Source organism: Sphaeramia orbicularis, chromosome 7 (assembly GCF_902148855.1).
Source record: "Sphaeramia orbicularis chromosome 7, fSphaOr1.1, whole genome shotgun sequence".
Lineage (NCBI taxonomy): Eukaryota > Metazoa > Chordata > Actinopteri > Kurtiformes > Apogonidae > Sphaeramia > Sphaeramia orbicularis.
Genome location: NC_043963.1, coordinates 38,612,050 through 38,632,253, shown reverse-complemented (window position 1 = coordinate 38,632,253; position 20,204 = coordinate 38,612,050). Strand labels below are relative to the sequence as shown.

Genomic DNA, 20,204 nt, shown 5'->3' with positions numbered 1-20,204 from the left:
TCTAAAACTCCATTATTTTAATAGTAAACCAATTCAAATACATTTAATCTTTTCTACTTTTCTGGTTATGTTGTGGTCTGCCATATATTGATTTGTCTGGATGCTTCTTTTAAGAGATATAAGCTTAGTCTAGAGAAAACTTTATTATAATCATACATTTCATTTAACTTCGTTGATTTACATTGTTTTGCAACATTTGCAAAAGAAGTTATAGTGAAGCAAGTAACTGTTCCTCACAGCAATCATAATATTAATGATAAGAAAGTTTATTCATACAGCACTTATCACAGAAAAAATTCACAAAATGCTTTACACTGAAATCAGAAGTAAAATGCATAGGCAAAAAAAAACCCAAACAAAAAACACAGCTACATACACAGGTATAAAAACATAAAAGCAAAAGGTCATAAAATCAACCCCTAACTAAAAGCCTGTCTAAACAGAGTCTTCAGTCACCTTTTAAAAGACTCAATCAAGTTTAAAGTGTGAAGGGCCAGTGGTGACACATTCCAAAGTCTCTGGGCCACTGCTTGAAATGCTCGATCCCCTCTAGTTATGAAGTGGGTGTGGGGGATGACCAGCTGGCACTGACTCGAGGATCTAAGAGCCTGTGGAGGGTTGTGCAATTGAGTAAGAATTTAGGGTTGTTTTTGCTACTTAATGTCTAAAGGAACAGCGCATTTCTTAAGGACAAAAGGCTTTTATTTAGTATACATCCATAATGCATTACAGAAAAAAACACCTTCTGTTGTTAACATTACAATATGCATTTTGCCAGTCCATTTTAACTGAATGTCATATATTCAGAAACCCTCTGAAAACAAAACAAAAATAGCTGAAAAAAAAAACAACTGGTAGCCGCGATAGGCTCCAGCACCCCCATACTTCTCACAAGGACTAAGTAGTTCACAAAAAGGATGGATGCAACATAAGAAAAATGCACCTGACTGTCAATACACCATGTGTCACATGTATCAAACTACACCACAATTCACTTTTAACTTGGTCAATTACATAGGCCTATATTAATGACATCATAAAGATTCGTTTTACAAAAACTTTGCAAACTTCCAACATCCAGAGAAAATACACATTCTACACCTGACTCTTTTCTTTACCTGTTCTGAGCATTTGTGTTTGTGTTGGTCTCAAGTGTCAAAACCATAGAGAGCATCAGATCAAAACTGAACTTGCCCCTTACAACCTGCATTTCACAGTATCATTAATCATCTTAAAAAAGTTGCAGGCCAGATTTCAGCTTGCTGACGTCACTGTGGTTCCAAAGAATGCCTTCAGTTGTTCTCACTGTGGCTGGGACTCCTGGGACATTGTGTTGTGCTGTGCTCTCCAACTCCACTGGCTGATCAAAGACAGTCATCGTTGAGTAGGTGTCCACCATGAGGCATGAAGGGTCATCTGACTGTCCAGGTACCTTACCAAGGGGATAGTTTTTCCACAAAACTTTGTCTGCACAAATTTGCCATGGAGAGCCTCTGAGCAACTTTGCTTTTTCTGCCTCAGCATCTGCCCACTTGTAATCGTGAGGGGACTCACTCCTCTCAAAGTCTGCCCTGGATCGCCATCGTCTTGAGTGCTGGAGCTTCTCATGTAAACTATCAAGTGTGTATATGGGCTGTTGTTTCTGCTGTGGAGTGGTGTCACATTCTGGCCGTGTGGTCTGAGTGTAGATGGAGGAGAGCAGCAGCAGCCTCTCTCGGGTTTCCACAGGAAGTGGATGCTCCATGTCATCCAGGATTAATTTGAGCAGGTGAGGCGTGCTAACACATGGAGCATCCAAGCATGCAGAAAGCAGCTGCTGCCACCTCAACTGGATGCGGTTCACAAAAATACTGCTCTTGATTCTGGCCTTCTTCTGACCCTTTGTCTCAAAATGGTACTCAAACTTTTTAGTGTTACAAATGAAAACTTCAGAGATCCAAGCAGAGATATAGTAAGCCTTGTGATTATTTGGCTCAGTGAAGAGCATTTTCAGTTCAATAAAGAGCTTCTCCAGAAGCAGGTGAATAAAGGATGGTGAATTAAGCATCTTCAGGAGGGGCAGCCAAAAGCGCAAGAAATTTTGAGGGAGTCGGGGGGCAGAGGGGCTGGTGTTGTTAGAAGGGTCACAGCCTAGTGTTTCCAGCTGTTCAACAGTAGGCACCAGAAATCCATCCTCCAACAGCACATCAATCAGCAGGTCACTTGAGTCCAAAGCAAGCTGCTTGATCTCAGCTAGAATCCAGTTCATTTCTGCAAAGGGTTCTGGTGAGCACCTCTTTTCTTTATATTCAGAAACTCCATCAAAGCCCTGGTACTGCTCCCTTTCATAAGATATCAAAAGTTCACGTGCATTCTTGTAAGCCTCCACCTCTTTTTGTCTTGCAAGAAGCTCATCGTCTTGGGACTTTAAGTAAGCCTCCTCATCATCTCTATCTGACTGGGATTCCCACGCCTCCTCATTAGAGCCCCCTCCCAGTTGTCTGGACCAGTACTCCTGCTGGAGCCACTCCAGAACCGCCTTGCATCCCTTTCGACACCACTTCAAGGTCGGGAGTTTCCGATGTGTAAAATCGTGCCTTAGATTCACGATCCATTCTGGGATGTTCAACTTGCCAGCCAGCCGCCTGAGTGGTCGTGCAACTTTCCCCTGCTGGCGTTCAGTGATCAGATTGACAAACCTGACCATGGCTGTTCCGTAAAGCAGGACCAGGTCATCTCCGTCCAGCTGTCCTGACCGGTCCAGTACCTGACACCTGACCAGGTCGGCGGTGCAGTCCACGGCCACGGGGGAGTTGTTAGCATATCTGCTTTTCCAGGCAGATATCCTTTGCAGAGCGTACTTCTGTAAGGATGGATCATTTGAGTAGAGATACTCCAGTACCTGGTCCCACTCAGCTTTGTTGATCCATGCTACCACATGGCGTTTCTTCACCGAGTTCTTTCTCTTCATTTCAACGGCGGGAGGGGCTCACAGGTCACTCACGGATACACCCTGTTTATGTACAGGCGAAAGGGTGGTAAACTCTTGTCTTCTGAAGGTTCCCTTCTTGAACAAGTATTAAAAATACCTATTTCTTGTGGTGTAAAAATGTTCGTAGCTCACATTTCTATAGTTACCGATAGTATCACATCCAGGAAATGACATAATCATTCCTCGTCTTCATTTGTAACGTCATTTGGGGCCGACGGCGAACAGCAGCAAAATGGCGGGTGGTTTGAAAGAAAAACAACTTGCTCAAAATGTTTATGATTTATTGCAGGTAAAGTTTAAAAAAGGCTTTAAACATTACGAAATAATACTTGTCTTTGTGAAACGTCGGTACTGTAACCAAATCTAATGTAATCTGGATACATTATTCAACATTGACTTATCTTCGTTACTTGTAAAGTTGTAACTATCACGAGATAATACGTTGGTAGCGTCTTGATATGATTTTATTACAATAATCAATATCATTGTTTCCTGTTGTCTATCACGAGGTTAACCTGGATCAAACGTATAATTTGCCCTTCTGACATCCATTTGATATATGCAAGTCCTTACAAAGTTTTACAGTCAGTTTAGTCTTAGATACATTTAATTTTGGATGGGTTATGTATGTTATAGTCTATGTAAGCCAAGCTTATCATAATGATGTCTTTACTTATATACACACGTAATTGATTGGAAAATGTAGATTAGCAAGGGGAGAAAGGAGATTTGTCCAAAACTCAGACTTAGATTTGGTTACAGTTCATATGATCGTGGTACATCGTCATTTAACAACATCTGAAAATCTAATTATCTGCCTTTATTTGTTCAAGGCTGCATCTTGTCCCTTGGTAGAAGGCTTGTTCCTGCAGGAGTCTGACAGTAAGCTGCAGCTCCTGTGTACTCCCTCTCAGCACCGCACTGACATACTGGCATGGATCTGCAGCAGGTGAAATAAGATAACTGAAACTCTGGCTTTTGGTCCATCTAGGTTGAATATCAAGAGTCATAATTACATTGTAATAGAAAATAAACCATTTGCCTTGTGGTAACTTTACAGTGTCAACCCAAACTTTTCCAAGGAGATGTCCATAAGATCTAAAGTTCCTGACATTTTAAATAAAGGTAACATTATTATGTTTCAGTGGTTTACATACTTTATTAAACTGTAGTAACAGACACCTTATTTCTCCAATTTTTTGTTGAGACAAGCTACTTAAGTTGCCTGATTCTTTGTAGATATGGCTGCACTTGGGCAGGAGTTGATGTTGTGCAAAGCAGATGATTTGGATCTGATCAAGGTGAGAAGCTTCATTATGATGGTCTTTTCACTTAAAAGAAAGGGATTTGGGCTCATCAGATTGTGTCATTAATTTTCATCCAAAATGTTCATGTGAAAACCTCGGTAAAATTTGTGTGACCTTGCAAAACCCTAAAACTCTGCTCCACACACTTTTTAAATGTATTTCAGTTTTTAAGATTTGACAGATTATGAATATATATGTTTTATGAATATCAAAAACACTCATTAAATATAGATTACAAAAACAAAGCGCATATACCGTATTACACGTTTTGTTTTTTATCTCCAATCCACTAACATAATAACCAGTTGTTAAGTTATCAGACAAACATAATTATGATGAAATTTAGCTCCTTCCACCTTAAGCACTTTTCAAGGTATGATAAATTCATGACATGCTTTAAGTTCTTTTTTTTTTTCTTCCAACAATATCCATGACATGAACTGTGCGAGTTAGTAGAGAATCACCTAACTTGTCTCTATCACAACACTTAGAATCTATGTAATATTTTGCACCATTTGTCCAACCATTCATTCAGGGTGAACAAAGTCCTCTCCAACAGCTGCAGTTCTTCGAGCAGCTTTTAAGTCTAGTCCCAGGCTGCAGGAAGTCACCGTTCAAAACAGACGAAGAGATTCTGCTGAATGAACTCTTTGCTGCTGAGAATCTTCCCCTGCTCACACAAACTCTGAAACCATCACTTGACCCATGGCCTGCTCACATCAAGTACGTAAACTTTCTCTTGCCATTCTTTGACGTACATATTGTATCCTCTTATAGCTTTGCAGTGTTCATGTCTTTTTACACTTTGGCAGTGTCTTTAAACATTTGTCCCTCTTCACCTCTCATGTATTTTTAATGCACGTCACAGGGCATTGCACAAGGGCACCAAGTCATCTCATCAAAAACCAAGTAGTGAAGAGGTTGATGTGGCCTCTCTTCTGCAGTCGACACAGTCAGCTTTGGAGCAGCTGCAGTCTGAGGTAGAAAGCTCAAGTCACAGCAGCAGTATTTAACTCTTTATTCTTTAACTCTAATCTCCAAAAAAGCACTGTAGAATAGAAACATGCAGTTTCCACCAGGTCATGTAGGCTTCTCCTGGGTGTTTTTCACTGGTGGTCATGTGTTTGCCATTTCTTTTTCCCTGTCCTCAGTGTGAATTTCTGACTACAGAGGTTCAGAGTCCTGGCGTCTTCTCTCCAAGTGCTTTGTGTGTGGCGGCCAGTGACCTTCAACAGTTAATGGCTACGTTCACCCATGTATATGAAACAGATTTAAAAGCCTACTGCAACCGAGATCCTCCCAGTCTCAGCACAGAGACGGCCGTCTTCCAGAGAGTACATCAGCTACTGCTGGCCTGCAACACGGTAATCCCACACATTAATCAACCCTCCCACCCCCTGCATCACACTGTAGAGGCCCTGAGTAGCTCCTTCAGCACCAGACTTTTACATCTGCAGTGCAAGAAGGAGCAATTCTGTAGGGCATTCCTCCCCACAGCCATCAGACTTTATAACAGTTGTTTTTAATTCTAATGCTCTATTTCTCATTTTCTTTTATATTTCATTTCTCACTTGTTTGTGTTTTTTTTTCTACCTGTCTTTGCACATGTTTGTTGTATGTTGCTGCTGTTGACTGTGAAATTTCCCCAATAAAGTCATATCTATCTATCTATCTATCTATCTATCTATCTATCTATCTATCTATCTATCTATCTATCTATCTATCTATCTATCTATCTATCTATCTATCTATCTATCTATCTATCTATCTATCTATCTATCTATCTATCTATCTATCTATCTATCTATCTATCTATCTATAACTTCGTACCTGTTAACATGCAAATATAAGCCTGTCCTGACCTGTACAAACAAGTTATACTAATGCACTCTTGCATGTGATGTGTTTCTTAGGAATTAGAAATGTTCAATGAAATCACAGAAGCATCTGCGTCCATGACTGACGATGTGAGTAAGCTGCAAATGCAGCCTCGCTACTGGAGTCGAGGGGAGAAGCGCACATTGCGTAAGTGAATGCTTTACTGTTAAATGCACATCCACTCCAGAAGTGTGATGCATGTTGTGTGAATTGTTTTTATTTGTTTGGCTTCTGTTGTCTTTTGCAGCCGAGCAGTTGGAGGAACTCACAAGACGTTACAGAGACTTTCTCTCCCTACTTCATTCGTAGCGAGGCTCATAAGCACAGATGGCACGTCTCGTCACATTGTGGCACTCAGACACCGGCCAAAAACCTCAGACCACTGATGAAAACTTGGGTGTCTATTCCAGATATAAGAGGGTTTGCCCTGAGTTTGTATGTTAATAATTACCAGCAGCCGCTGGTACTTTGCAGATATTTTAGCAGAGTGCCCATACCGCTGTCTGTGTCACATGACTGAGGTGTTGCACAGGTTTAAACTGGTCAGTAAGTGAGGATCAGTTTGCATTAGACTAATTGTATCATAATTTAACTTGTGGCTTCTCACTAATTCTTTCTGTTCACATTGAATTTTTGAATAAATCTGTTTATATTGTAATCCCAGCAGACTGAGATGTACTAATTTACTCTTTTATGCTTGTTTTAATCATTTAGCAGAAATGGGAGTAGTATAATGAGCATACAAGAGCATTTGAGAACCTTGATTGTACTGTACATAAATCATCATGAACCTGCCAGATACAGGTTTATGTGTACACCAGTCTCTGCTACTGTCCTTTTTAAATACAATTTTAAGGCCAAACTTAATGTAAGGAATGATAAATCAATATTGACAGCAGTTGTCCCTCCTATATTTTTGTAAACTCACTTTGTTGATTTGAGGCTTTTTGAGTGTTTAGAAGAGCTGTAGTACTAAAAAGTTTTAAACAGTGGACACATCCTTGTTTCATAAGACACAAATATTTCCACCTTACCCTTCAAGTGTTTGCCAGGATAAGATGTTTGACTACTTTGGGTCATATTTTTGGGACGGTATAACAGAGAAGGAGTTCAGAGGTTCTGATGCCTCAATTCAAAGCAACAGCCATTACACAGAAAGAACAAATGTCCCAAATGCTTTAAAGAACACAGCAGAAAGTTTTAATTTGTATATTTAATGTGACATTACAAACACATATTTACATTGTTTCTTTATAATCCCATTAGTGCAGGAGGTCTCTGATTTCAGTAGAGTCCAGGATGATGATGTGGTCCCAGACAGACTCAGTTTGATCTTGGATCATCGGTCTTTGTCCAGATGGGACACCCTGCTGATGGTCAGGTCACCCTGTGCTCCTGGGGTGACAGCTGGGACAGTTCCAGGGGCTGAGACTGCTCTCACCACCCCAGTTAAAAGCCTTTACTAGCCAGCCACTCCTTCAGCTCTTTATCAAAGTGACCTTTGACCTTCAGGGTCTTAGTGACCTCGTTGACCTGTGTCGGCAGCTCTTTCCCTGTCACCTCCTTTAAATAGTCCTTTACGTCCTTCTCCAGAGCCCAGATGTCACCTTCCACTTTACGCACGAGCGTCATCATGCGGTTACCGTGGGTCAGGTCCGTGTAAACAGGGATGTTGTACATGCGCGAGCGACGGATCATGTAGGGTAGAGGTGGGGGTGAGTCTGCCGGAGGGGTCCAGCCGGACGGGGTCGGACCGGCGTGTTGAGGCGGTGTGGGGACCCGTGTAGGCGGGATGAGCCGCTCTACGAACTTGTATTCCTCCGCAGACTCTATTATCACCTGCTTTTTGTCCTCTGGAGCAGCAGCAGAGTTAAACCGAAGACCGGCAGGAGCGACCGGTATCCGGCTGGGAAGGCTGAGGGCTCCCCGTAGAGTCCTCCGGAGCATCACGGGCTGAAGAGTGAAGCACGCCGCCATGTTGTCAGAGAGGAAACAAGCGGAAGTGATAGGGCCGGAAGAAGGAGGAGGAGCGGCTGTGGTGCGCACTGCCCCCTACTGGTTAATGTTATAATGCACTCTGGAAGTAAAATCTAATAATGAAAAACAAGGAGTAAAAAGTATAACTCAACATAAGGAGAGAAAACTGTTTTAATCCTTTAAACCCTTAACCTAAAATGGTCTGCCTGGACTTTTTTTTTTTTCTTATTTTGACAAATTAAAAGATTAGAAAATATGCTGTGAGTGAGTCTGTTTGCCCATTTTTCCAGAACACTTTTTCCCCCAGATCTTTCAAAATCTAGCAATTATTCACAATTTACTGCATGTTATAATACTGCTAAAATGTCTTCTTCTCCAGCTTCTAGCACAGGCATGAATGAAATTACTATAGGGACCCAATAAAACCTATAAAGCGCAACGTCTCAGGTTTTAGAAACCATTGGAATTTTTCCACTCGCACAAACAGTGAAAGAGTTACAGCCATCCAAACTGCATATGTGCAGGGTGTGTCAGCGATGACACGTCAGGTTTTAAAGAGTTAATGTAGCAGCATATCAGATATGAGGGGCAAAATTACCTTAGTCAAAGCAACCATCTGCTTCTACTAGGGCTGTCAAAATTAACACGTTAACGCAGATTAATCCATCATCATGATTAATTTGATTAAAAATTTTAACACAATTAACCCTGCAGCACAGAATGACTCTGAATGTCTCTGGCAACACATTTGGGACAGTTTGTCCAAGTAGAGTTACCAATGTGCACATGCAAATGGGCAGTTGATCCCGTAGTGACAGGCAGCAGAACCAACCCATAAAGATGGAAGACGTTACATAACATGTTGGCCCTCTGGATGGAAATATGAGGACAAAAAAACTCCAAGATGGAACAGCTGTTTCAAGTTGTTTTGTTGAAACTGTTGAAGGTGTTTAATAAACATGTTAAGTGCATATATATTCCCTTTTTTCTTGAGCCTGTTTGCTCAGGCAAAATGAAACATGAGTTAATATAGATTAAAAATGAATGATATTTAATCGTGATTAATCGAAATTAATCCACAGCAACCCTGTGATGAATCTAATTAAAAATTTTAATTGTATAACAGCACTGGTTTCAACTAAATCTAAAACTCTAATACACTACTAAGGTGTAAATTCAATAAGACATAGAAGCATAGGCCTACTTATTAAACCTCTGCATATTACAGACTTAAGCCATATAGTTAATTGATTAATTGTTTATTAAATAATCTTGCACAAAAATCAAGATGGTACTCAAAGAAAAGTAGAATTTAAATACAGACTCACAAAAAATATCAACCGCATAGAAGATGCTACAGCTGTCCTTTTTAAAAAATGAATAGTAATAATAATAATAATAATAATAATAATAATAATAATAATAATAATGATGATTTATTATTTTGTTGTGTTGAAAAACAGATGCAGTGAAAGATTATCAGTTAGTTTGTTGGAGCATGCCTTTGAAAAAGCATCTTGTGTAATCAGTTTGTAACTCTTGTAGTTTATAAATTCCTTCGGTAATTAAAAATGTATCATTATAAACAGTACGGTTTTTGAGCCAAACAGGGAAGCACTTTTTTTCTTCTTCCTTTTTTAAAAAAAAATTCAGCACAACATAATAAAAACAGTTCAAGAGGAAGTTTCTTCAACCAGAGAGAAACACCCACGGTGTTAATGTGGATGTGACAATGGGAGGGATTTTTTTTTTTTTTTGAGTGTCCTTGTAACTGGATCTACAGGACGTGTTGGTTTTGTCGACTCCCATTCTCTGAAACTTTCTCTGAGAACATTTTGTGACATCACCAGCAGAGGAGCAGATTGTGAAAGGCAACAGCATGGAGCGGGATCACAGGCTTAATGGCGAGAATATAGCTCTGAATAAGATGAATGACATAGAGGTAAGAGTCAGGACAAGATTCTATTCTATTCTATTCTATTCTATTCTATTCTATTCTATTCTATTCTATTCTTTAATTTTGCTTAGTGTTAAAGGGGATCATAGTTGACCAGTAGTAAGCTTATACTGAACATGTTTATGGCTGGGTAATAATTGATAACATATGGTTAGATTCGTCAAAGGCTGAAGCTGCAGATGTTTGTTATCAGAGGAACTGAGGCTGAGTGCAGCCACAGTGAAACTTGTTGTTGGAGATACTGCTTTGTATAAACTAAATTGTCATACCTTGTTTACTTTTAAATATAGAAATAAGGTAGAGGCTGCCTGTTCTGTATTTCACATTTTTACTAACTACTACCAGGTCCTGGGTTTTTCTCTTACTGCTCCGACAGCCCTGGTGGGTCATGGCTTGTAAGTTGGGTTATCGCTAATATGTTTTGTCATATTATTGACTATGGAAAATGAAAAACTATAATATGCAAAAGGAAAGCATGGCATATTATGATGGTTAAATCATCCCTTGTTATCCTCTTTTGGATCCCACTGGTGCTCTACAGTCTATTTGTAGAGATGCCAAAGGTGACATAACACAGTCTGAAATCTGTGTTTGTTGCTTGTCAGCATTCTGCAGAGATGAATAAAAGTGTTGTGCCTCAGGCAGTTGCACCCAGGTGTGACGTCTCTCCTACTCCTGCAACAGGATTGGACAGGGCTGTGAGAAAAATGCCTTTACAGCTGATGTGGGTACACGTAGGGCTTGGTGTGTAGGGACATTGTCACACTTTTTTACCACCTTAACACTTGCAACTTTCTTCTGTTTAGCGCAGAAGGAGAGCAGTTTAGCTTGTGCATGCTTTCAAATACCACAGTTACTTGAAGTTGTGAATACCAGTGGGCTTTCAGCACAAAATCAGTTTAACAAATTCCCCAGATTCTTACGTCTGTCAGTGAAAGCATGTTATGCCATGTTCTTCTCTTCATCTCTCTATTTGTCTTCCTCGAGCCCAGGTGAGTCAGTACCTGTTGCTCTGCCACTCCCTCTTCTCCTCTACAAACCACACCTGTGAACATTTAGCAACAAAATCCATAACAGCTTGGAAACAAAACACAGTGACACATGGAAATTTTCCATATGTACAGAACCATTCAGACATGTGACTTAATAAAGTGGTGACAGTTTGTTCCAGAAGGTGGACTTGTATGTATCCAACAGTGGATGAAAGGTTCTGTCTTTGACTCTGTGATATCTTTTCTAATTTCTTGACTCGTAGGCATACACAGATGCCAGCGGCAAAATACATCGACCCATTAACATAAATCACTATGCCACTAAGAAGAGTGCTGCTCAGAGCATGCTGGACGTGGCTTTGCTCATGGCCAACTCATCCCAGTTGAAGACAGTTCTTTTTGTGGGTCCTCAGTACCGCTTCTACATCCCCCTCATTGTGCTGCTGTCTCTGTCCATCACATTACAGGTCATAGTGGGGCTGCTGCTCGTCTTTATCGGTAAGTGACACTGACATTTACATCTTCATTTTCATCAAACTGGGCTTGCGTTCTGTCAGATACAAGGATTAAAACATAAAATCCCCTACTTTTAACCCCTTCATACTGTCCCTACCTTCAGTGTCTGTTAAATTCAGTTTTGAGCAGGTCCAAGAATCCTCTCAGAACAAATATCTATAACCAAACATCTGTTTAAAGCTGACATTAATAGATGGATAGTTAATCCGTAATGTTTCAGAGAGCAGGAAGAGCATGTTTTTCAGGTTTCATGCAACTCATTTACAGAGAACAAGTGTCACATACTGACACAATGTCCCTCGTTCACATTTCAAAGATTGACCAAGAGCATTAAACTACTAAAAAAAAATGTCTTGAAAAAAATGAGCAAAAATAAACAAATTTGTCAACAAAACAGACAAAAATGGAAAAAAAAGAATGACATGGTGAAGAAAGTGATCAAAAATCACCTAAAAAATGAACAAAATCCTGAACAAACTGAATAAAAATAATTAAAATCTTCATGGTCAACAAAATGGACAAAAAGTAAGACTAAAAATCACCTAAAAATGAACAAAATCAGCAAACGTCAATTAAAAATGAACGTGTTAGTCCATTAAATGAACAAAATCTCCTAAAATGAATGAAATTAACAAAAATTAATAAAAATGAACTCATCGGTCAACAAAATGGACACAGTGAACAAAACAATGAGCAAAAATCAGTTGAAACTAATAGAAATCAGAAAATAATCAACAAAATAACAAAAATGTGCAAATCTATCACACAATTTCATGTCTTGTTTTTCCCTACATCATAACCATAATATATTGAACACAGTACATATTGAAACTGGGACCTTAAGTTAATGTCAGATCCTGTCATATCTGACCCACAACAGCTTCACTTTACAAATATGTAAAATCTGTATAACAGGATCCATTCCATCAAATTTAGTGACCCTTTCACTTAAGACTTTCAGAGTATTTCTAAGTCTTTTTACTGCTGTCAAAAATCAAATGTCAAATTTAAGACTTTCATTAATTCTGAGAACAAATGGGACCTGCTCGGATTTCTTTTATTTATCACTTCATTTTTAGAATTTGTTTATTCTTTTGTGTGTGTGTGTTTCAGTGAAATACGATCTGAATGATGTGAGAAAACACGCCAAGCTGAACAGGATGAACAACGTCGCCACTGTCTTCGTCTTCTTCACCGTCCTCATCAACATATTCATCACAGCTCTTGGCTTTGAGGGATACACAGCCAGGTATGGGTCATGTGACATAGTTAATAGCCCCTCCTCCTGCTGTAAAAACCCCTGTGACCTTATTTTTCTGCTTTTTCCCAGGTCCGCTGTAGCTCCTGTGATGCAGATACCAGACCAGGCACTTTCTCTTCTGCCTGGTGAACTTAACATGACTGGTGGTGTTTAGCCTGACCCCATGTCCGACCTTTCAACTTACAGGTGTCAAACATACGGCCCGTGGACCAAAACCGGCCCACCAAAGGGTTTGATCCGGCACGTGGAATGAATTTTGAAATACAAAAAAAATTACACTGAAGATATGTTCTTTAAAATCTTTTTAGTTCAGGTTCCACATACAGACCAATATGATATAAAGAGGGCCAGACCAGTAAAATACATAATAACCTATAAATCAGTGGTTCCCAACCTTTTTTGGCTCGTGACCCCATTTTAACATCACAAATTTCTAGCAACCCCAGACATTCAAAACGGAGACATTTTTTTTTGGCTAAAATTAATTTGTTTTTGATCATGTAATAGTTTGCTATACTATGTTGCAAATAAAGGTTAATTTTAGACGACATTTAGTCTATATAATGTATATTATTATGGACGGAGGCAGAAAAGCCAGGTGTAGATTACTGCACAAAGTGAGAATTTTATTTTCCTTGGTCAGGATATGTACAGTCAGTCCAGCTTGGATTTACAAGGCTGACAATTAATACTGAACAAACAATAACTCAAACTATGAATTCTGAAAGAGCTGCAGCATCTGAAACTGACCACAATGAACATTTGAAAGATAAACAGTACCACAATGCTTCAGTTTAAGCTTCACAATTTGTCACGTCGTTTATGTGTTGTGATTGTCTCTCTCAACTCACCATATATTTTTATTAGTAAGTTTTAATTTTTATTTTCATCAGTTACTAGAAATTTCAGGCGACCCCATTTGAATTCCACGTGACCCCAAGGTTGAAAAACACTACTATAAATAATGACAACTCCAAATGTTTGTTTTAGTGTAAAAAGTAAAATTACATAAAAATGTTGACATTTACAAACTAAACTTTTACACAAAATGTGAATAATCTGAACAAATATGAACGAGAAGGAAGTGCAATTTTATCAATATTCTGTCTGTAACTAAACGTTCTGTGTATTTGTAGATCCACTGTGATCTGTAAGCTGTAATGGACAATGTGTAAATGATAACCTGAGGCATATTGTAAAAATTGCACTTATTTTTCTTAAGACATTTCAGGTTAATGTGATTCACATTTTTAAAGGAAATGGTGTAGATGGAAACTTTCATAATGTAGTTTTACTTTTTTTACTGATATTATTTTACTGGTCCGGCCCACTTCAGATCATATAGTGCTGAATGTGGCCCCTGATCTAAAATAAGTTTGACAACCTTGTTTTAAATGAACTCAGGTTTTTGTTTGTATAAGGACCAAGATTGACCCACTATTTCAACCCCTCTACCTTGTGCCTCATTTCAGTTTCAGACACTACTGTAGGACCTTTACTGTGTTGAGTGAATGTTATCAAATGCACAGAATTTGCACATTTTTCACAAACTAAACCTCTATTTTGTATAAAATTGCTTTACATTGCTATTTTTGCATGTAATTTTGCTGAATTAAACACATTTTTATAGTTCTGTCAATCCATATTTGTGTTCTCTCTTCATCTAACTGGTTTTGTCTCATATGAACATTGTTGAGTCCTTCAGATGTAATCACTGCTCAGTCAATGTTTCTGTTTTAATATACATTTTTTTATTAATACAATGCAGACGACCGACATAAAAGCTGTTTCCCTGGCCTACATCAGCAGATCTCACAATTCCAAGCAAATCTGCTAGAAAAGGTGCATAAAAGACGTCAAATGTAACAAAGCACCGACAGAAAACTGCACTCAACCTACATGTGCAGTAATTCAAGCTAAAGGACATCAATTCAATAGAATATGCCATTACTTTTTTGGCATTTTTTCAGTGGTCAAGTAATACAAGGGGTAAAAACAGAGGAATCTCCACTAAATTATCAGCAGAGACATAATGCATTGTATGTCTGTAAGAAAACTCAGATGAATCATTCAGTCCCAGCGTCACCCTCCATACTCAGGACATGACAGAAGACGTAGTAGGAGACTCCTGCTAAAAAAGCTAAGATCAGCAGCAGTCGAAACATTCTCCAAACACAGCCTCCTGCCCTTTTTACCGGTTGTTTGGATCGAACTTCACTGTGATTGACTGTTGTGGTGGTCTGGCTCAGGATCGGGGTCCTGAAACAGAAGTGGGAACGTGAGTGTTAGACATTTACCCTTTTGCTTTAACAAGTATCCAGTTTTTGTTACAAGACTCACTCTGTGTCATCGACTAGTTCCTTGTCACTGTCGTCTTGTTGTTCGGCTGGCTCGGCGATTTTTCTCTGTTTCAGCCTGAGGCGATACAAATATGTTATTGTTTTATCTATTTCTAATAATACCATCAGCATTTTTCAGTGAAAGTACTTCACTGTATCTAGTTTACTTATCATGAAGACTATAATGAAAACTGAGTGAAAGTTCAAGGATATTATATCAGAGAAAACCGCAAAAAGTGACTTATTCAGCAAAATACATCATTGCCTGAACATAACTACCCATGTAGTTTAACATTTGTCAAACTACATGGGTTTTATTAGTGAATCAATGTTGCAGAAGATGTTGTTTCCATGTTCACTACAGAGCCTCTGAACGGCCAAAAAAGGCACATCTGATGAAAATAAAAAGCCGAGAACCTGCATTTGACCTGAATTATTAAAATGTATTGATGGGATTAGTGATTCAGAAGTTATTCAACATTTTAGATACTTCTGGTCTCTCATGGCAGTTTAGGTGTTTGGTTGAAGGTTAAGTAGATCTCCCAGGTATTTGTATTTTCTGACAATTCTTCACTTTTACGCCCTACATTTCAACAAATATCTGTTCATTCTATTCCTTAGATTTTCAAAACACACACCTAAAATGCAGCCAGTGATGACTATGATTATTTTCTCTTTTGCATCATTCAGGGTTCCCACTCTTTCCCTGGAATTATTTTCCAAGACATTTTCAGCTGCAACAGAGACAAGTTATCACATCATACACTAATCCATTCCCCTGTCCCCCTCATTGTTTGGAAGTGTTCTTTTCTACAGCTGTAACTTGCATTTACCCACAATGTTTCTACGTCTATTACTCAGACATTTAAAGTGCAGTCTATGGCTGTAATTTATCTATGAAAGATAATTATGACAAATGTATCATAGAATAATGCAAACACACCCACAGATTACAGCGTAGCACTTCATTAGCCTGAGAAACTGGAGTTCCAGTGTTCAACTGGGCAATTCCCAACTCAACTTTCTCTCCTGCACTTCCTCTAAAGATATTTGCATATTTTCAATAAATCACTGAAAAACAATTTCCTTTGTTTCATCTCAGTTTAGGCACACAAGGTCACAAGGCAGGGGGAAGATAAATAATTTTCCAGGATAACTTGAACGTTTCCAGGACATTTGACATTTTTTTCTCATTTTCCCTGTTTTCCATGACTGGAAAATTGGTCAGTCATTCTCCAGGTTTTCCACGATGAAACCCAGATCATTGCATCTTGCCAACATCAGGACAACATCACCTTTATGAATATCAATTTTTTGTTTACCAATTATTTGTATACCTGCCTTTTACACCTGCTTTTTATCTATTTTTAATGTGTTTGGTTTCTGTTTTTATCTGCTGTATGTAAAGTATGTTTGAGTTCTATGAAAAACGCTATACAAATAAAGTGTATTGTTATGATTAATATCATCAATAGCACAGAAAAAGGACAACCCCTTAATGTATAGAGCAGTGAATGTCATGTATGACAGGATAAAAGAGATGACAAGACAAAAACGCTGATGGAAACTTAACCATGGTGAAAAGGTGGTGTCTATTTAATGAGACGCCAGAGATCAGGAGAATTAAAGGATGACATGAGGCTCAACAGTTTTGCACAAAAACACCCACAGAACTACTTATTACCTTTATTCTCTGAGTATATTTCAGAGCTTGTGCTTTTACTCTTGTGAGTTCCACCTTCAACAGATTATTAATCAAATATCTGCATTTCTACTCTATACTTTGACTATTTCTGTGATAAATATCTGAAAATCATGCATATCTATTGTGAACAAATAACAAACAATTACAGTAGCCCTGCCATGAACTGGCGAGACCCCCCCTTCAGCCAGGTAGCCAGGACAGGCTCTGGCATTCCTTCAAGAAGATTAAGCTGTTCAGAAAATGAATGAACAATTAACGCTGCACTCACGTGTCTCCAGAACCTTCATGTCTAACCTGTTAAAAGGAAACAAAAATGGTTTTACTTTTCAGCCAAACACAGGGTCATTTCACACAAACAAGCACACAATCGAACTCACCGGACTACGGTATGTGATGTAGGTAATTTCTTCCTCTGTAAACAAAGAAAACACATGTCACCACCCTAAAAACATACTACAATATCAGCTCTGTTGTGCTTAATGTGACAGAACGTTGAGAAAATCATAAATTATTCATAGTGATTGAACACCAACTGGCAGGTTTGACAAGGAAAGCTCCAGCTCTGGAATTCTTTGGTGGCTAATATTACTGCAAATGCAAAAGTCTTAGGCCAACATTAGGGTTTATTTTAGCAAGGTCATACTGACAATGTATATACATTTGTCAATTTCAACATCAAGAATAATAATAACAAAAAAACTTGGGGAAAAAAAATTGAAAATTTTCAAAGCTGTATGGGCTCATCTGCACAGAGAAAAAGACAGAGGTGTGTGTGTAGCGAAAGATGATCTAAGACAGTCTAGAAATGTATAAAGTCCAGTTTAGTCTAAAAAAATTATAGTTTGAAGGATATGTACCACAATATCACTTAAAAGCAATCAAGGTCAGGATCAGAATAAACTTTATTGCTCCAGAGGGGAAGTTGGTTTGGACAACAGTGCTACACCTTGCTGCATTCACATTCAGACACATATATTAACAAAACACACTCAGCCACAAAATTTTGGAGTCTGCATAATCACAATTATGTATTAGATCTAGTCAATATATTAGGTATGATACAGAAGTGTAACAAGTAAAAAAGATCACACAAAATACTTTTACGTGTAGAAGCCATTTGTTTCAGATTTCTTTGGGGTTTAAACCTGTTCACATATTTCCTTACTTGAAGAACTGAGAGATAATTAAGTATGCTCGTTACAACCCTGCCCTACAGTACATGCCTGTCATTTTAACGAAAGCTGCTTTTTAGTTCAGAGCAAAGCAGTAAAAAACAAAGATATTTAGAGCTGGACTTTGGATTCAGCACTAACTCAAGCAGTATGTTCATTCGTGAAGTTATTTCCAGTCACAAAAATGTAGAGCTTGCATCAATAAATATAACACAACCCAGTCCAAACACACATATGAGTAACACAAAACCATTGTTTTTATTACAGAAAAGAGCAATAAGAAAGATGTATAATGTTAATTTCAGGGAATATACAAGTAAGTTGTTTATTAAATCAGGATTGTTTAAGTTTAAAGAGTTGGTTGAATTAAGGACATTGCTGATTGTGTTTAGAGCGAGAAACGGACTTTTGCCTGCAAACTTGCCGAGATTATTTGTTTTAGTATCACAGGATGAAGAACATAGAAGGAGGTTTAATTTTAAACAGCAAAGGGTGCGGACTGACGTGAAGAAAATGTGTATTTCTGTTGTGGGTGTCAGGATGTGGAATTCTTTGGCAGTGGAAGAGAAGAGCTGTACAAATATTTTTCAGTTTAAGAGGTTGTATAGGGAAAGAATAGAGAAGCTTTATAAAAGCATGTAATGACATAATTCAAGTTATGGATGTTGGATTTATTTTATTTGCATTGACTATCAGGTAAACTGTTTACTGTAATAACTGTAATGGCAACATATCTGATGTAAGCAGATGTTTCAAGAAAGGGGCAGATGTTATAAGTTTTCTTCATCCTGCCCCTTTCCAATCATTTAGATTAGAATGAATGAATAAAATGAAATGAAATTTTAATTGTCACCTGTCTGCAGAACACCTACCTTCCTCTCTGTAGTAGGTCTTATCAGAGGAGGTTTTTTCTGGAACTTCTGCCATGGCTTTCTCCAGCTTCTTCTCATACAGTTTTCTGGTAGAGTCTATATCAGCAGAAGTACATCAATCTTTAGTGATATGATATCGCGATATCACACATGTGGCTCAGTGTCTGTCGTGAGTTCATACCGACAATAGGTCCGTGCTTGATGCCGTACTCTGCGAGCAACTCCATGATCTCCTCATCAGTTTTCTCACTCAAAGACATCTTTAGTGGGATAAACAAACAGATATGATGTGAAATAGTATGAAAGAGGAGGAGGAGAAGGAGGAGGAGGAGACTCAGCTAACCGCCAAACGGACAGACTGTAACCAAGCAGGAAAACTTAGGGAAAAAACGCAAATACAACCACTGATAGTAAAAGCAACATAAGAAACGCTACACAAAGTTTAACCACTTATTGTAGAAGTAAAAGTCGACCTTTGACCCCTGGATAACACATCGTCCTTACCTTATCCTCGGTACACCAGTTAAAAGATAAACAGACTTCGCGGCTTTTTCGGGAATCACGTACAGTAATAAGCACCTCGCGATAAAACAAGACATTGCACATCATTTGAGTGGAGTTACGAAGAATACAACATCTGCTCTACAGTGCTTACCTTAGAGACAGACAGGTAGAAAAAGTTGTGAGCTGAAAATGTACAGCGAAAAGAAGCAGGACGAGCTTGAATCGTCTACGGAGCAGCCAAGTGGGCGTGAACGTCTCCTGGCAACATCTGGATGACGTAACACGGCGCACCTTCTGCTGCCTTCACGGACAACAAAAGCGTACGAACATCCAGAAAATATAAACATCAAAAATACAGATAATCACCAACTGCAGGTCTAAAAATAAGAATAATTACAGACTATTTTCTGGCAGTGTGTCAGGATTCACTACTATACTTCTTACTATACTTAAACTAAACCATGCATCTATTATCTCTATATCTGTGCAGCAGTTGTATAATTTATCCAGTGGCTTTAGTACTTCAAGTGTGTCACCTCCACACACTGTAGTCAGAAGTGGACGGAGTGGTTTTATGTCCAGTCCTGTAGCGGCCCCTGGAGCCTGAAAGCGGCTCAGACCTAATATGGAAAAGTTCGCAGTTTTCCAGGAAGGGCGTTGGCTGCAGACTCCAGTAACATACACATTTTCCACTCAGTGGAAACATATGTGGTCATACACTTTGTCAATGCATCGCACCCTTAGATTCAAAAT

The 20,204-nt window shown here is 38.7% G+C and overlaps 5 protein-coding genes across 5 annotated transcripts; 2 read left to right on the top strand and 3 right to left on the bottom strand.

Annotated features, from left to right (window-relative positions):
• Positions 1–684: 684 nt before the first annotated feature.
• Positions 685–2,983, bottom strand: las1l (LAS1 like ribosome biogenesis factor). Its single transcript, XM_030139413.1, has one exon. The coding sequence runs from the start codon at positions 2,948–2,950 to the stop codon at positions 1,232–1,234; it is 1,719 nt and encodes a 572-aa protein (XP_029995273.1). The 5' UTR covers positions 2,951–2,983; the 3' UTR covers positions 685–1,231.
• A 168-nt stretch (positions 2,984–3,151) lies between these two features.
• On the top strand, positions 3,152–6,822 carry haus7 (HAUS augmin-like complex, subunit 7). Its single transcript, XM_030139414.1, has 9 exons — positions 3,152–3,260; positions 3,805–3,920; positions 4,032–4,096; positions 4,211–4,272; positions 4,814–5,001; positions 5,147–5,258; positions 5,430–5,642; positions 6,192–6,303; positions 6,404–6,822. Exons 1-9 carry the CDS (start codon positions 3,204–3,206, stop codon positions 6,463–6,465), a joined length of 987 nt encoding a protein of 328 aa, XP_029995274.1. The 5' UTR covers positions 3,152–3,203; the 3' UTR covers positions 6,466–6,822.
• A 528-nt stretch (positions 6,823–7,350) lies between these two features.
• Positions 7,351–8,166, bottom strand: mrpl49 (mitochondrial ribosomal protein L49). Its single transcript, XM_030139689.1, has one exon. It carries the CDS (start codon positions 8,131–8,133, stop codon positions 7,606–7,608), a length of 528 nt encoding a protein of 175 aa, XP_029995549.1. The 5' UTR covers positions 8,134–8,166; the 3' UTR covers positions 7,351–7,605.
• Positions 8,167–9,906: 1,740 nt separating this feature from the next.
• Positions 9,907–13,240, top strand: LOC115423015 (ninjurin-1). The gene is made up of 4 exons (XM_030139690.1): positions 9,907–10,075; positions 11,346–11,580; positions 12,712–12,847; positions 12,929–13,240. Exons 1-4 carry the CDS (start codon positions 10,013–10,015, stop codon positions 13,011–13,013), a joined length of 519 nt encoding a protein of 172 aa, XP_029995550.1. The 5' UTR covers positions 9,907–10,012; the 3' UTR covers positions 13,014–13,240.
• A 1,347-nt stretch (positions 13,241–14,587) lies between these two features.
• On the bottom strand, positions 14,588–19,723 carry emd (emerin). Its single transcript, XM_030139691.1, has 7 exons — positions 19,603–19,723; positions 19,129–19,207; positions 18,948–19,043; positions 17,281–17,315; positions 17,172–17,197; positions 15,200–15,274; positions 14,588–15,118 (listed from the first exon to the last, which is right to left on the bottom strand). Exons 2-7 carry the CDS (start codon positions 19,205–19,207, stop codon positions 14,926–14,928), a joined length of 504 nt encoding a protein of 167 aa, XP_029995551.1. The 5' UTR covers positions 19,603–19,723; the 3' UTR covers positions 14,588–14,925.
• Between the last annotated feature and the right edge of the window lie 481 nt (positions 19,724–20,204).

Bases quoted from the DNA above. Each gene is read 5' to 3' on its own strand.
- emd (XM_030139691.1), bottom strand. From the start codon at position 19,207: ATGTCTTTGAGTGAGAAAACTGATGAGGAGATCATGGAGTTGCTCGCA. The intron at 15,275-17,171 runs GTGAGTGCAGCG...GTATCGCCTCAG, and splicing joins CATGAAGGTTCTGGAGACAC to GCTGAAACAGAGAAAAATCG. The intron at 15,119-15,199 runs GTGAGTCTTGTA...CTTCTGTTTCAG, and splicing joins GAACTAGTCGATGACACAGA to GACCCCGATCCTGAGCCAGA.
- haus7 (XM_030139414.1), top strand. From the start codon at position 3,204: ATGGCGGGTGGTTTGAAAGAAAAACAACTTGCTCAAAATGTTTATGAT. The intron at 4,097-4,210 runs GTAACATTATTA...GATTCTTTGTAG, and splicing joins TCCTGACATTTTAAATAAAG to ATATGGCTGCACTTGGGCAG. The intron at 6,304-6,403 runs GTAAGTGAATGC...TGTCTTTTGCAG, and splicing joins AGGGGAGAAGCGCACATTGC to CCGAGCAGTTGGAGGAACTC.
- LOC115423015 (XM_030139690.1), top strand. From the start codon at position 10,013: ATGGAGCGGGATCACAGGCTTAATGGCGAGAATATAGCTCTGAATAAG. The intron at 10,076-11,345 runs GTAAGAGTCAGG...CTTGACTCGTAG, and splicing joins ATAAGATGAATGACATAGAG to GCATACACAGATGCCAGCGG. The intron at 11,581-12,711 runs GTAAGTGACACT...TGTGTGTTTCAG, and splicing joins GCTGCTGCTCGTCTTTATCG to TGAAATACGATCTGAATGAT.
- mrpl49 (XM_030139689.1), bottom strand. From the start codon at position 8,133: ATGGCGGCGTGCTTCACTCTTCAGCCCGTGATGCTCCGGAGGACTCTA.
- las1l (XM_030139413.1), bottom strand. From the start codon at position 2,950: ATGAAGAGAAAGAACTCGGTGAAGAAACGCCATGTGGTAGCATGGATC.